The 11,802-nt window shown below is 45.8% G+C and overlaps 1 protein-coding gene across 1 annotated transcript; it reads left to right on the forward strand.

Annotated features, from left to right (window-relative positions):
• Positions 1 to 452: 452 nt before the first annotated feature.
• On the forward strand, positions 453 to 9,604 carry LOC103552370 (uncharacterized). Its single transcript, XM_070618154.1, has 6 exons — positions 453 to 535; positions 1,786 to 1,942; positions 3,244 to 3,748; positions 5,522 to 5,676; positions 5,762 to 5,908; positions 6,789 to 9,604. The coding sequence occupies exons 1-5, from the start codon at positions 453 to 455 to the stop codon at positions 5,837 to 5,839; spliced, it is 978 nt and encodes a 325-aa protein (XP_070474255.1). The 3' UTR covers positions 5,840 to 5,908; positions 6,789 to 9,604.
• Positions 9,605 to 11,802: the final 2,198 nt, after the last annotated feature.

Raw genomic sequence — 11,802 nt, forward strand, 5'->3', positions numbered from 1 at the left:
TTTTCTCGTTTCTGTCAGCCCCATAGATTCCTTCCTGCCTCTCCTCCTCACCTGTCCTCCTCTGCCTCCGCTCATTTAAGCTTTGTTTTCCACCCAGGGCAGCATGACCTTCCACCCCTTCTCCCCGGACCAGCTCCTCTTCAGCCTTCACAACCAATGCTGGAACCCACGGATGTGGCGATCACTCCCTGATCCAGGCAGACTCTGAAACACGTTCTCCTGATTTTCCACAGCTCTCTTCATCCCTCCGTTATTGTGCTGTCTCGTGTGAGCGTTACCCTTTAGGTGTCTGCTGCCCTAGACGAGGCTTCTTATTCATTTCCCCATCCCCTAAGATATACGAAAGGGCTTCTGTAATGTTTGCAAAATGAATAAATAAAACCCTGAGGTCTGTCAGAATCACCCAGAACTGCTCTTCACAAGCACAGGACCCACTGGCAAGCCCCCAGGCTATGCAGGCGCTGACCTTGATCCTCAGGCACTGTGGTTCCTTCAAGGAAGCCTCTGGGAAGGCTGGAATCCAGGTCACACAGAGGTAATCCAGCTAGAAAAGGAAGGAGGCGCTTTCACATGAGATAGGAAGGGGCAGTAGATGAGAAATCGGCCTTGGAAACACCGCTGTGTGGCTAGACTACGGGGCTACGAGGATGGGCGCTGTCTAAAACGAGACGTGTGCCCCCGCATCTCATGGAGACAACGAGCGCTGCTGCTGGGGAGACCCAGCCTGGGAGGTTGATGAGGGAAGACAAAGGAGGCGGTTTCCTTTTTTCTGTAACTGAGGGCAGCAATCGCTTTGCAGTCATAATTCTGACACTTAACAGTGAGCGCTTCTGAGGGGGGAGGAGGAGATTGGGAGGCGAAGGAAGGAAGGAAGGAAGAGGAGCATCCCCTGGGGCTTTGCAGTGAGCAGATGACCGCAAAGGAGCGAGCCACCTTCTGTGGTGATGACAGAGGAGTCTCCTGCGGTGCTGAGAGCAGCCCAGCAGGACAGGGGCCGGGTGACCCGACCATGGGCGGCCTAGGGACCTAATGCTGCTGCTCAGCTGCCCGATCGTCGGCCCTTCGAGGGGACACAGCAGACTTCAGAGGGAAAGCTGGGGAGAGCAACTTTGTATCTGTCTGTCACGAGTCCTATCAGTGGAGCAGGGTTATTTTGAACTAACAATAATTAGGCCAGGATTTCAGAGCTTAGTTCTGTTCTGTGATTTTGGCTTGCCCTGTAGTCATGATGCTACATGTGCTTCAAGAAACACACACAGTTTTCCATTAAGTTCTTTGGAAAGTTTGAGGAGACCCCCTGGCTGCTGCTCATCATTAGGGAGTGGGCTTTCTGGCACCTTCTAAACACTCAGTTCCACAAGACGTGGGCCGCAGCTGGAACCTGCATATCCAGGATCCTCCTCAGGCGCTAATCAGGGTGCTCTTTGCCTTTGCCTCCTTTCCTTTGTAATCTCTCGTCCACCATGGCCACCCCGACCTTTGCCCTCTCTCCCTGACCAGCTCCTCCGTATCCTTCGTGACCAGCACCGTGGTCAGCACGGGTGGACAACCTTCCCTGACCCGGACGGACTCCTCAGTTCTGGTTTCTACAGCACTCCTTCGTGCCTGTTACTGCACTTACTTCCCATGAGTGTTACACACCTGGGGAGCTGGACACGGGACCTGTGTGTCAGGTGCACATGCCGTGCTTGTGGCCCAAACAGGTCCCCGCTCCTGACCTCCAGGTCTTTGCTGTTGTTCTGGGAGGACACCCTCGCCTCCTGCTCCATTGTGCTCCTGGAACAGGACTAAACTGGCCCCCTTTGTGGCTCCTCAGACAGCATTTGATGATGAGTCAGCGAGGACAGGCCGCCCTCAGCACCCCCAGGGCTGTTGGGCCCGGCAGGACTGCACTGCCCACCTTCTCATGGCGACCTGCCTCAGAGCTTCCCGTAACCTGGCGGTGAACGAAATGCACAGCCTTCCAACTCGGTGACATTTAAGGCAGCCAGTCATCGGTTCAGGCAGCAAAATAAATTGGTACTCAGCTGCTCTCAGTCTCTTTTTCTGGTTAAAGCTATAAATAACAGAAATGATTGTGCCACTGCATGGGTGACACCAGCCTGCCCCTCCCTGTGCAGTCACGTTCTCTCACTCGCTCTCGGGCTTTGTTTGGTCCCCTTGAGGAACAGTGTGTTAAGGATTGTATTCGGAGGTCACCTGGTGCTGTGTGTCCACATTTGAGTCCTGCACACACAAATAAATATAATAAATGAATGTGTGTACATTGGAATAGCATATCCACCCTACTGAATTTATTATTCATTCATATGAAAATATTTTCCATTAAATATTACAACTCCCTCAATATTCTTATTTAGTCCCTTTTATTCATGGGACTAAGTTGCATCACTCAATGGCATCATTTAAATGAGTTACTACAGTAACACAGAGTAATGACCTCATGAAGTGTGGTGTGTTGGTGTGCTTATCCGATAATTTATATATCCTGTAAATACTAGTTGTAATGTCTGAAGAGAACTCAAAAGGCAAGAAGTATTTTTTTCCCCACACAAATGATCGTGAAATAGAACATCTTTAGAAGTATGTTCTGATACTTATTTGCCCAGAGTCCCCCAAATTCCTTCCCTTCTAAGCCATAAGTGTTGGGTGCCCCCCACCCCCCCCATACTCAAATATTAAAAAGAAAAAGAAAAAACCATCCCTCCCTCCCTCCCTCCCACCCCCGGGGCACTGATGTCTGTACAAACAGAGGAATAAAGAAGGAATCGGTCAAATGATCTTCACCCTCTTTCAAACTGAATCTGCTTTAATCAGTAATGCTAGCACATTCTGTCAAGCGCCCCGACCTCTTTTACATTATTTCTTCAGTTTCGGACAAAGCTAAACCTTTGCCAGCCCCGACCCGGCTCTGCAGAGGCTGGTGCCCAGCTGACGTCCCGCCTCAGTCAAAGAGGGTGCTGCCTGCTCTGCTCGAGATGAATCAGGCCGATCCGAAATGCACGAGCCTGCGGGGCGGTCCTTCCTCTGCGGGCAGAGAAGTCACCTTAAAGCTGTTACACCAGGACCATAAATTAGGGGGCCTCACGGCCCGTCCCTCCCGAGGACACAGCCAGCTGCGATCACTGGGGGATGCAGGTTCCTGCGTCCGGGGAGGGGAGGGGGACAGAGTCGACGGGCTGACCCGGCGCGCGGAGGCCTGGTCTCCGGGGCCTCTGTCCCCGGGGGCGGGACTATGGACAGCCGAGGTCAGGAGCCTTTCGCGCAGGTGGGAAAGGCGGCGGCGCTGCGGCGCGGGCTTCGGGGAGGGGGGCGCAGCCCTCGGCGCTTCCCGGCTCTGCGGCCAATGTCACCGTGCGGGCTGGTTCCCGCCGCCTGCCCGGCCACGCGCTTCGTCGCCGTCGATCACGAGAACACCAGGAGTGGTGTGCCCTAACCTCCCTCGGAAACCCTAGCTCGGGACCGTCCTCCCCTGCGGGGCGGCTCCCTCGGCGGGAAGCGCGCGGCAGGAACGCCGCCGGGGAGGCAGGCTCCCCGCTGCCCCGCCCCGCGCATGCAGGCCGGCCCGGAGCCGCGCCCTGCAGACCCTCGGCGGCCCTGGCGGCCCGGCGGCTCCCTGCCCTGCACGCTCACGCCCCCGAGCACAGCGGGACCTGTGTGCTCCAAGGCGACCAAGCCGGAGAGGTCACTAAAATGAGGCTGGGCAGGCTCCTCGCCGAGACCTGTGCAGACCCTTATAACACTCGAGGCAATTTTTGTTTTTTCCCTAAAAGGGACAAAGGAAACGGGGAGTTTTGCAAGGGGGGAGGAGAGCAGTTTCTACGGTTCTTCCCTTTGCTACCTGAAATCTGATTAGTTTCCTGTGTCCTACCTGTTCCCTTTCCTAGTGTCCTCCACCTCTGGAGGAGCGGGTCATATATTCCTTTCTTCTCCATGCGGCCCCTCTTGGTTTAACATGTTCGCCTTGCCTTCCTCTATCGCCTTTCCGCCTGATGACATCGCTCTTCCCCTTCCCTCCCTTTCTTCCCAGAAAAAAGTGGACTTCTGCCCTCCTGACCCTCATTTCTATCGCTTCCCTCAGAAATGCCCCTTTTTCCCTCTCCTGGTAGCTCGGGGGCACAGCCAGTCTCTGGGCTAGGGCAGCACTGGGAAGAGGACATCAGAGCAATAAGGCTTGACCCTCCATGCTCCCCAGGACTGCAGTCCCGTGAGGGGCACTGTTATGGGCTGATGGCGTACTCTAAAATTCATTTGTTGAAGAGGTAACCCGCAGCACCTCAAAATGTGACTATATTGGGAGAGAGGGACTCCAAAGAGGTAGTAAAGGTAAAATGAGGTCATATGAGTGGGGCCTAATCCAGTACGACTGGTATCCTTTTAAGAGGAAATTTGGGGGCTGGCCCTGGGGCCGAGTGGTTAAGTTGGCGGGCTCTGCTTCACGGCTCAGGGTTTCACCGGTTGGGATCCTGGGCGGGGACATGGCACCACTCACAAGGCCATGTTGAGGCGGCATCCCACAAGCCACAACTAGAAGGACCCGAAACTAAAATGTACAACTATATACTGGGGGGATTTGGGGAGAAAAAGCAGAAAAAAAAATTTTTTTTAAAAGAGGAAACTTGGACACACACAGGCACCAGGGTTGCATGCACACAGGTTAAGAGATGAGGTGAGGACACAGCAAGAAGGCCAAGCCACGTGGAGGGGAGGCCTCAGGAGAAACGAAACCTGTGACACCTCGATCTTGGAGTTCTGGTCTCCAGAACTGTGGGAAAATAAATGTCTGTTGTTTGAGCCGCCCAGCCTGTGGTATTTTGCTGTGGCAGCCCCCACAAACTAAGAGGCCCTAAGGAAGCCCCTGGAACATCCCTGGGGCCCTCCTCAGGTAGAAGAACCTGCCAACCAGGGCAGTTTCTCTGCTGATAGCTTTTCTATCCCTTCCTGTTTTTCAGTTTTGTCCTGTGTAGGATTTCCAGACAAAATATAGGACACTCATTTAAATATAAATTTCAGATAACTATTATACAGTTCATACTTATATTTTAAAAAGTTATTTTTCTGAAATTCAGATTTAACTAGGTGTCTGGTAGTTTTTATTTGCCAAATCTGCCAACACTAGATCAGGGGTGTGTGTCCTTAATATCTTTACACAGTGGCCCTCACATTAGAATCACTTGGAGAACATTTTTAAAATACTGATGGCTGGATCCCTCCCTGAGGGGTTGATTTAATTGATCTTAGGGCCTGGTCCCACAGGATTTTTTTTAAAGCTCCCAGGTGACTTTCAATGTGCAGCCAGGCTGTAGAGCCACTGCAGGAAGAGACGGGTGTTAACTAATTAAATGCTCACGGCTATTACATTGTTGAATTTGGGCTCCTTTAAGCTTAAATTCTTCAGGTTTTTTTCTGCTAAAAAAAAATGTCATCTTATCACTCTTCTTATTGCTGAGCCCAGAGGCAAAGGTCAAGTACATCATCAAAACATGCCCTGTTAGTATGTGAAATGGTTTTCTGATTTCAGGTCAACTGAGCCCATACAGAGAGATGTCAAGAGCTGTAATATTGATACCACTGCAGCAAATGCCTCTCCATCCCAACACTTCAGGTCTTGTAATAAATAGTGCAGCTGGGCACCCTGGTAAAAGATTTACCTTTTACCACCACTTTTTATTACAGGTCAGTGCTCAAGAATGTAGGCTCTGTTTTAAGCACACTTCTAGTTCAAGAGGAATTTGAACATAATTTTGTTCACTTCTTCCAGACCCTGGTATCTGTCTTTCCTCAACTATTAACTGGCATGAATGGAGAGCTCAAGCTTACCTGCTGCTCACTTTACTGAAAAATTCATAGAGAGTTCGCATATTGTGGCAAATACCCCCGGGGGGAGCACACCATTCATCCTGCTTGGGTAAGCGTCTTATACAGTTATGTGCCACAGAACGACATGTCAGTCAATGACAGACCGCATAGACAATGGTGGTCCCATGAGATTAGTACCATGGAGCCTAGGTGTATAGTAGGCGATACCATCTAGGTTTGTGTAAATACACTCTATGATGTTTGCACAATGACAGAATTGCCTAATGACACATTTTTCAGAATGTCTCCCCATCATTAAGTGACATATGATTGTATCTGAGTCTGGTACTCAGTTTCCTCCTGAAGATAATCCTTGCCAACATAAACCTTCATAGTAAGTGCTAAGGAGATGCTGGCATCGAGCTCCAGGAGAGTAAGAGTCAAAACCAGAGTGAGAGGGAAATAAAATGCCTGTGACAGAAACACATTTTCTAGAAACTGGTGTTGAGAGTCAGCAGATGATAGTGCTCAGTGCCAGCTTCAGGGACGGAGATTTGATGTGAAAGGGCTTTGTTAAAACTGCCATCCAAATAAGTGATACACCATGGAGGTTTTGTGACTACTGCTTATTATCTAACGTGAAGGTCCAGAAAACTGTTGCAGTGGGAGGCAGTTGAATGTAGAATATATGCTTTGGATTTGAGCTTTGGTGCTGCTTGACTTGGTGTCCTTGGGCAACTACTTAACCTTTATTTCCTCTTTGGAGAAAGGCTCCTAGAATGGTAGAATAAGGACCTCTGAAAACCCACTCCTTATACGAGTGGAGAGAACACTGGCAAAATTATCAAAATCCATGTTTTCAGAACCCTGGAAATTAACCAAAGGATCGCAACAATCCCAGGAGTGTTTATTCAAGAAAAACAGCTGAATCTCAGTGAGAACAGGGAGGTTTCTGACAATCTGACCAATTTCCTTTCCCCTCTTTCCAGATCTTGGGCAGCCTTGAACACCAACAGCCTTACAACTGTAGTAGGTCTGAGACTCAGCAGACTAGCCAGTGCAGGAGGCAGAATGGGTTTGTAGCTGGCCCCAAAGTCCCTGTCCCCAGAGAACTGTCACTATTTGACCCATCAGGCAACACCCTGGAAAGGCCCCATCCTCAGGGTTTATCTTTACTTGACCTATTCTGTGTAAACAGCTGTATTCCCAGGGCATCAGTCAGAAACAATCGTGTGACTGTTGTTTAACATCGCAGCTGTCTAAGACAGCCATACCGGTTGAGGCCAACAAGAAGCTGACCAAACAACTGAAAAAGGAAACTGGTAGATGAGCTGTCCAGAGGGCTTTGAAAAGCCTCGACATTGCTGGAGACCTAGAAGTCCTTGCACATGTCCAGGGCAGTGCATATGGCCGGGGAGAGAGCTGAGAAAGCCCTAACCTCTCATCTCTGGCTGACCTTAAGGCTCTGCAAAAGCAGGAAGTGAAGGCCAAGGCAGAGTTGCAAATTGCTTTCCAGAACATCAAAGGTATGCCCCAAATTTGATGAAAAACATTAATCTACACATCCAAGAAGCTCAGTGAACTCCAAGTAGGATAAACTCAAAGAGATCACACCTAGACACATCATAGTCAACCTGCAGAAAGCACCAAGAGAAAAGTACCTCGTCATGTACAGGGGATCCTCAAGAAGACTAACATCCCATCAGAAACCATGGTGATCAGAAGATGGTGGGATGACACACTTAAAGTGCTAAAAGAAAAAAACCTCTCATTCAGGAATTCTATACACAACAAAACTCCGTCAACAAATGAAGGAGAAATTAAGACATTCCCAGATAAACAACTGAGAGAATTTGTCCCAAGTGGACCTATTTTACAAGAAATACGAAAGGGAATCCTTCAGGCTGAAATGAAAGGACACTAGATAGTAATTTGAATGTACATGAAGAAATAAAGAACACCAGTAAAGGTAAATACATAGGAAGTATAAAAGACAGTATAAATGTATTTTTGTTTGTAATTCTTCTCCTATATAATTTAAAAGACAGCTGCATAAAAATAATTATTAAACTTCTGATAGGCTTATACAGAAATGTAATCTGATGACAAATGATAAGACAAAGGAGGAGGGAAGAATTGGAAGTATATACTGCAGCAAAGTTTTTGTATACTATTGAAATTAATTTGGTATTAACTCAAACTTGGTTGTTAGTGCTGTTGAGTTGATTCCGACTCCTAGCAACCCTTTGTCCAAGAGTGGAACCCTGCCCGGTCTTTTTTTACCATCCTCTCATCTTCTGGCATTATATCAGACAATGCTCCACTCCTACTCATAGGGGTTTAATCCAGACTAGACTGTCTTAAATTAAGAGGCTAACCATAATCTCCAGGACAACCACTAGGAAAATAACTTAAAAAATACAGTAAAGAAACAACAAGAGAATTAAAATGGTGTATCAGAAATTATTTAACACAAAGGAAGGCAGTAATGAAAGAGGAATAAAAATCACATAAGAGACATATAAAACAAATAATAAAATGGCAGCCATAAACCCTACCTTATCAGTAATTACATTAAATGTATATGGACTAAACACTCCAATCAGAAGGCAGAGATTGCCAAAATGAATTCAAAAACATGATCTAACTATATGCTCTCTATAAGAGGCACACTTTAGATTCAAAGATAAAAATAAGCTAACAATGAGAGGATGGAAGATGTACCTTGCAAAAAGTAACCAGATAAGAGCAAGAGTGGCTATATAAACATCAGACAAAATAAACTTTAAGATGAAAATTGTTACTGGAGGAGCTGGCCCCATGACATAGTGTTTAAGTCTGGTAGACTTCACTTCAGTGGCCTGGGTTTGCAGGTTCAGATTCTAGACACAGACCTATACCACTCGTCAGCCATGCTGACGCAGTGACCCACATATTCAGTGGAGGAAGATTAGCACAGATGTTAGCTCAGGGCTAATCTTCCTCAGGAAAAAAAAAATTGTTACTGGAGACAAAGAAGGACATTTTATAATGATCAAAGGGCCAATCCATCAGGAAAAGGTAACAATTATAAACACAAGATCACCTAACAACAAAGCCCCAAAATACACAAAGCAAAAACTGATTGAATTGAAGAGAGAAACAGACAATTCAACAGTAATAGTTGGAGACTTTAATACCCTACTTTCAATAATGGATAGAACAACTACGTAGGAGATCAACAAGGAAACAGAACACCTAAACAACATGATAAACTAGATCTAACAGACAACTATAGAACACTCCAGCCACCAGCAGCAGAATACACATTCTTCGCATGTGCACATGGAACATTCTTCAGGATAGAATATATGTTAGGCTATGAAACAAATTCAGTATATTTAAAAGGATTGAAATCCTACAAAGTATGTTCTCTGATCACAATGGAATGAAATTGTTTCCTCATTTGTAAGAGGTGATGATATTTACTTGAGAAGGGGATAAAAGAACCTAGAACTCAAGTACCCAGCACAGGGCCTAATAAATAGTAAGAACATAATTCATGTATGTTGTTTTTTTGTTTTGTTTTTTGCCTCATTGCTGGAGTGTGGCAACTGATGGGTTAACTTTCTCTTGGAACATTTTAACTGTTTTGAATTGGTGGCAGATTATATAATTGATGGTATCTTAGTATTGAGGAAATACACTATCACAACCCCAATGCATCTACCAGCATTGTGGCTAAAAGCTGAATGTGAGTCTGTAATAAAGAATTGGCAAATTTATAAATTATCCTGTTTGTAACTCAATAAAACGAGATAAATGATTACTGCTTTATCTGGTTTTCCCTTAATGATAGGCCATTAGTGTTCATTAATATGTTTTACTTTTTCATTCATTTCACACCAGAGAGGCAAGAAGATCAGGCCACAATTTCATGAGTTACTTCTTCAGACCAAGATATAAAGATTGACTTTTTACCGCTGTAAAACAGATCCTAGTTCAGATCTTCTATGGCTACTTATGCAAAAAAGCAGAGTTGAGTATTGCGACAGTCAAAATGGCCCATAAGGCCTAAAATATTTACTATCTGGCCCTTTACGGAAAAAGTTTGCTGAACCCTACCGTAAGAACTAAATAATCCTTGGGTGGGCTTGGTAGATGAGATTCCAGGAAAGACATTGAAAAACATGCAGTTGTCCTTTTATTTCCAAGTTTGCATAACTTCCTTCAACATGGCCAATCTTGTTTCATCTGTCTGCTCATCAACTCCTCCCCAACTCATTAATGCTTTGAAGCAATTCTGAGATCCACATTATAACATTTCCCCTGTAAATATGAGTCTCTTTGCATTGTATTTTAAGGCATATGATAATAACAATGATAACATTTATCTCTTTCTTCAGTATGAGAACAACCACACTGTTAATTTTCCTTCAAATTCTACTTTGCAATTGGTAGATTGGCCAACTGTGCCCTGACTTATGTTTAGGCTTTCAGGAACCAGAAATTTCTTTTTTTGACCTTGGAGAATGACAGTAGAGATTTCATAGTTTCCAGAATTTCCCAACTGTTTTTTCTCCGTGACCAAACTCAGCAGGGAGGTGATGTCTAATTCAGAACTGCTAAGACCACTGTCTTCAGGTTCCACAATTTTTTAGTTTAAATCAGAGATGTCTGGTCACTAACATACCAGTAGTGTTCAAAGAGTGTGAAACGACTTAGTTTGGAACATTTTGCTGCTGCAATTGACTTTTTTCCCATCCTCATGTCAACCATTCCCCTGCCCACACTCCCACCCCACGACAGCAGCTTCTGAATAAACTCATTTACTTTTACTTTTTAGTGACTGGATTTCCAAATTAAATTTCTTTCTTTCTTTTTTTTTTTTAAAGATTGGCACCTGAGCTAACATCTGTTGCTGATCTTTTCTTCCCCCTCCTCCTCCCTTTCTCCTCCTCCTCCTACCCCCCCCCCCAAAAGGCCCCCTGCCCTACTGTACATAGTTGTATATTCTAGTTGTGGGTCCCTGTGTTGTGCTAAATTTCTTAAAAGGGAGTAAAAGAGAAAGATGAGATTTGCATGCCTCTTTCAGAGGAGTGCTGTCCTCCAGGTCTGCATCCAGGCCTTCCAAAGCCCTGTCCATGGTACCCTGGATCAGCAAACTGATCACCCCTGTCCCTGGAAAAGGCTCAAGGTGCACCCTGCCCCCACCTGTGCTCAGTCACACTCGGAATGTCTTGCAGGCAGCCTAAGTGGAATCAATAAAGCAAAGGAGGTTAGCTGGCTGGAAAATGCTGTCAGAAGTAAAAGAAAGGAGACTAAAAATATAGAGAGAGGTACTGAGAGAGCAGTGGTCTTCTCAGGGCTCTAATGATAGAAAAAGCAATTTTAAAAGGCAGACTAATTGCTAGGATATAGAACTCACTCTTTGGCCTATCATTTAATCGAAGGAAAAAACTGGGATGGCAACAAGTTTGAAGTATTTTGTAAATGAGGATCTTTAAATCATGAGAATTTTTAAAAAATACACACACACACACTCCCAATTTAACAATTATCTTGTTTTCCCTTAGATATAACCTAACACTCTCAAGCAACAATCTTGGGAGCCAAAGTACCACTTGATCCTCCCAAGCGTCACAGTGGTACAACATGGGATGGTCTTATCATAAGGGAGGGGTTAAAGACCTTTGTTTCCCACTTCTAGGCTCAGAGCCTCAGTAGTCGTCATTTTCCTGGCTCACTAGTGATCATTATAAGCTGCATGAAGAAGCAAAAGCATAGATGTGGAGAACTCTCGCTGAGATCCCAGCGCGGCCATCACTTAGTGTCTCTGCACTATTGCTGTAAGTTGGTTTCCCCCATTTCACTCTACCAGGTTCCCTGTGGAGGATTATTTCCCTAGTTACAAATGTACTTTCTCAATGCCATTTTCTTCTCTTTTTAATTTATATTTGTAACCGCTTTACCCCAAACCCCGCAGAGCCAGGTTCTCTATACCTTGTTTCAGTTATCTATTGC

This window comes from Equus przewalskii, chromosome 5 (genome assembly GCF_037783145.1).
Source record: "Equus przewalskii isolate Varuska chromosome 5, EquPr2, whole genome shotgun sequence".
Classification (NCBI taxonomy): domain Eukaryota; kingdom Metazoa; phylum Chordata; class Mammalia; order Perissodactyla; family Equidae; genus Equus; species Equus przewalskii.

Bases quoted from the DNA above. Each gene is read 5' to 3' on its own strand.
- LOC103552370 (XM_070618154.1), top strand. From the start codon at position 453: ATGCAGGCGCTGACCTTGATCCTCAGGCACTGTGGTTCCTTCAAGGAA. The intron at 3,749-5,521 runs GCAATTTTTGTT...TTCTGATTTCAG, and splicing joins AGACCCTTATAACACTCGAG to GTCAACTGAGCCCATACAGA. The intron at 5,677-5,761 runs GTCAGTGCTCAA...CACTTCTTCCAG, and splicing joins ACCACCACTTTTTATTACAG to ACCCTGGTATCTGTCTTTCC.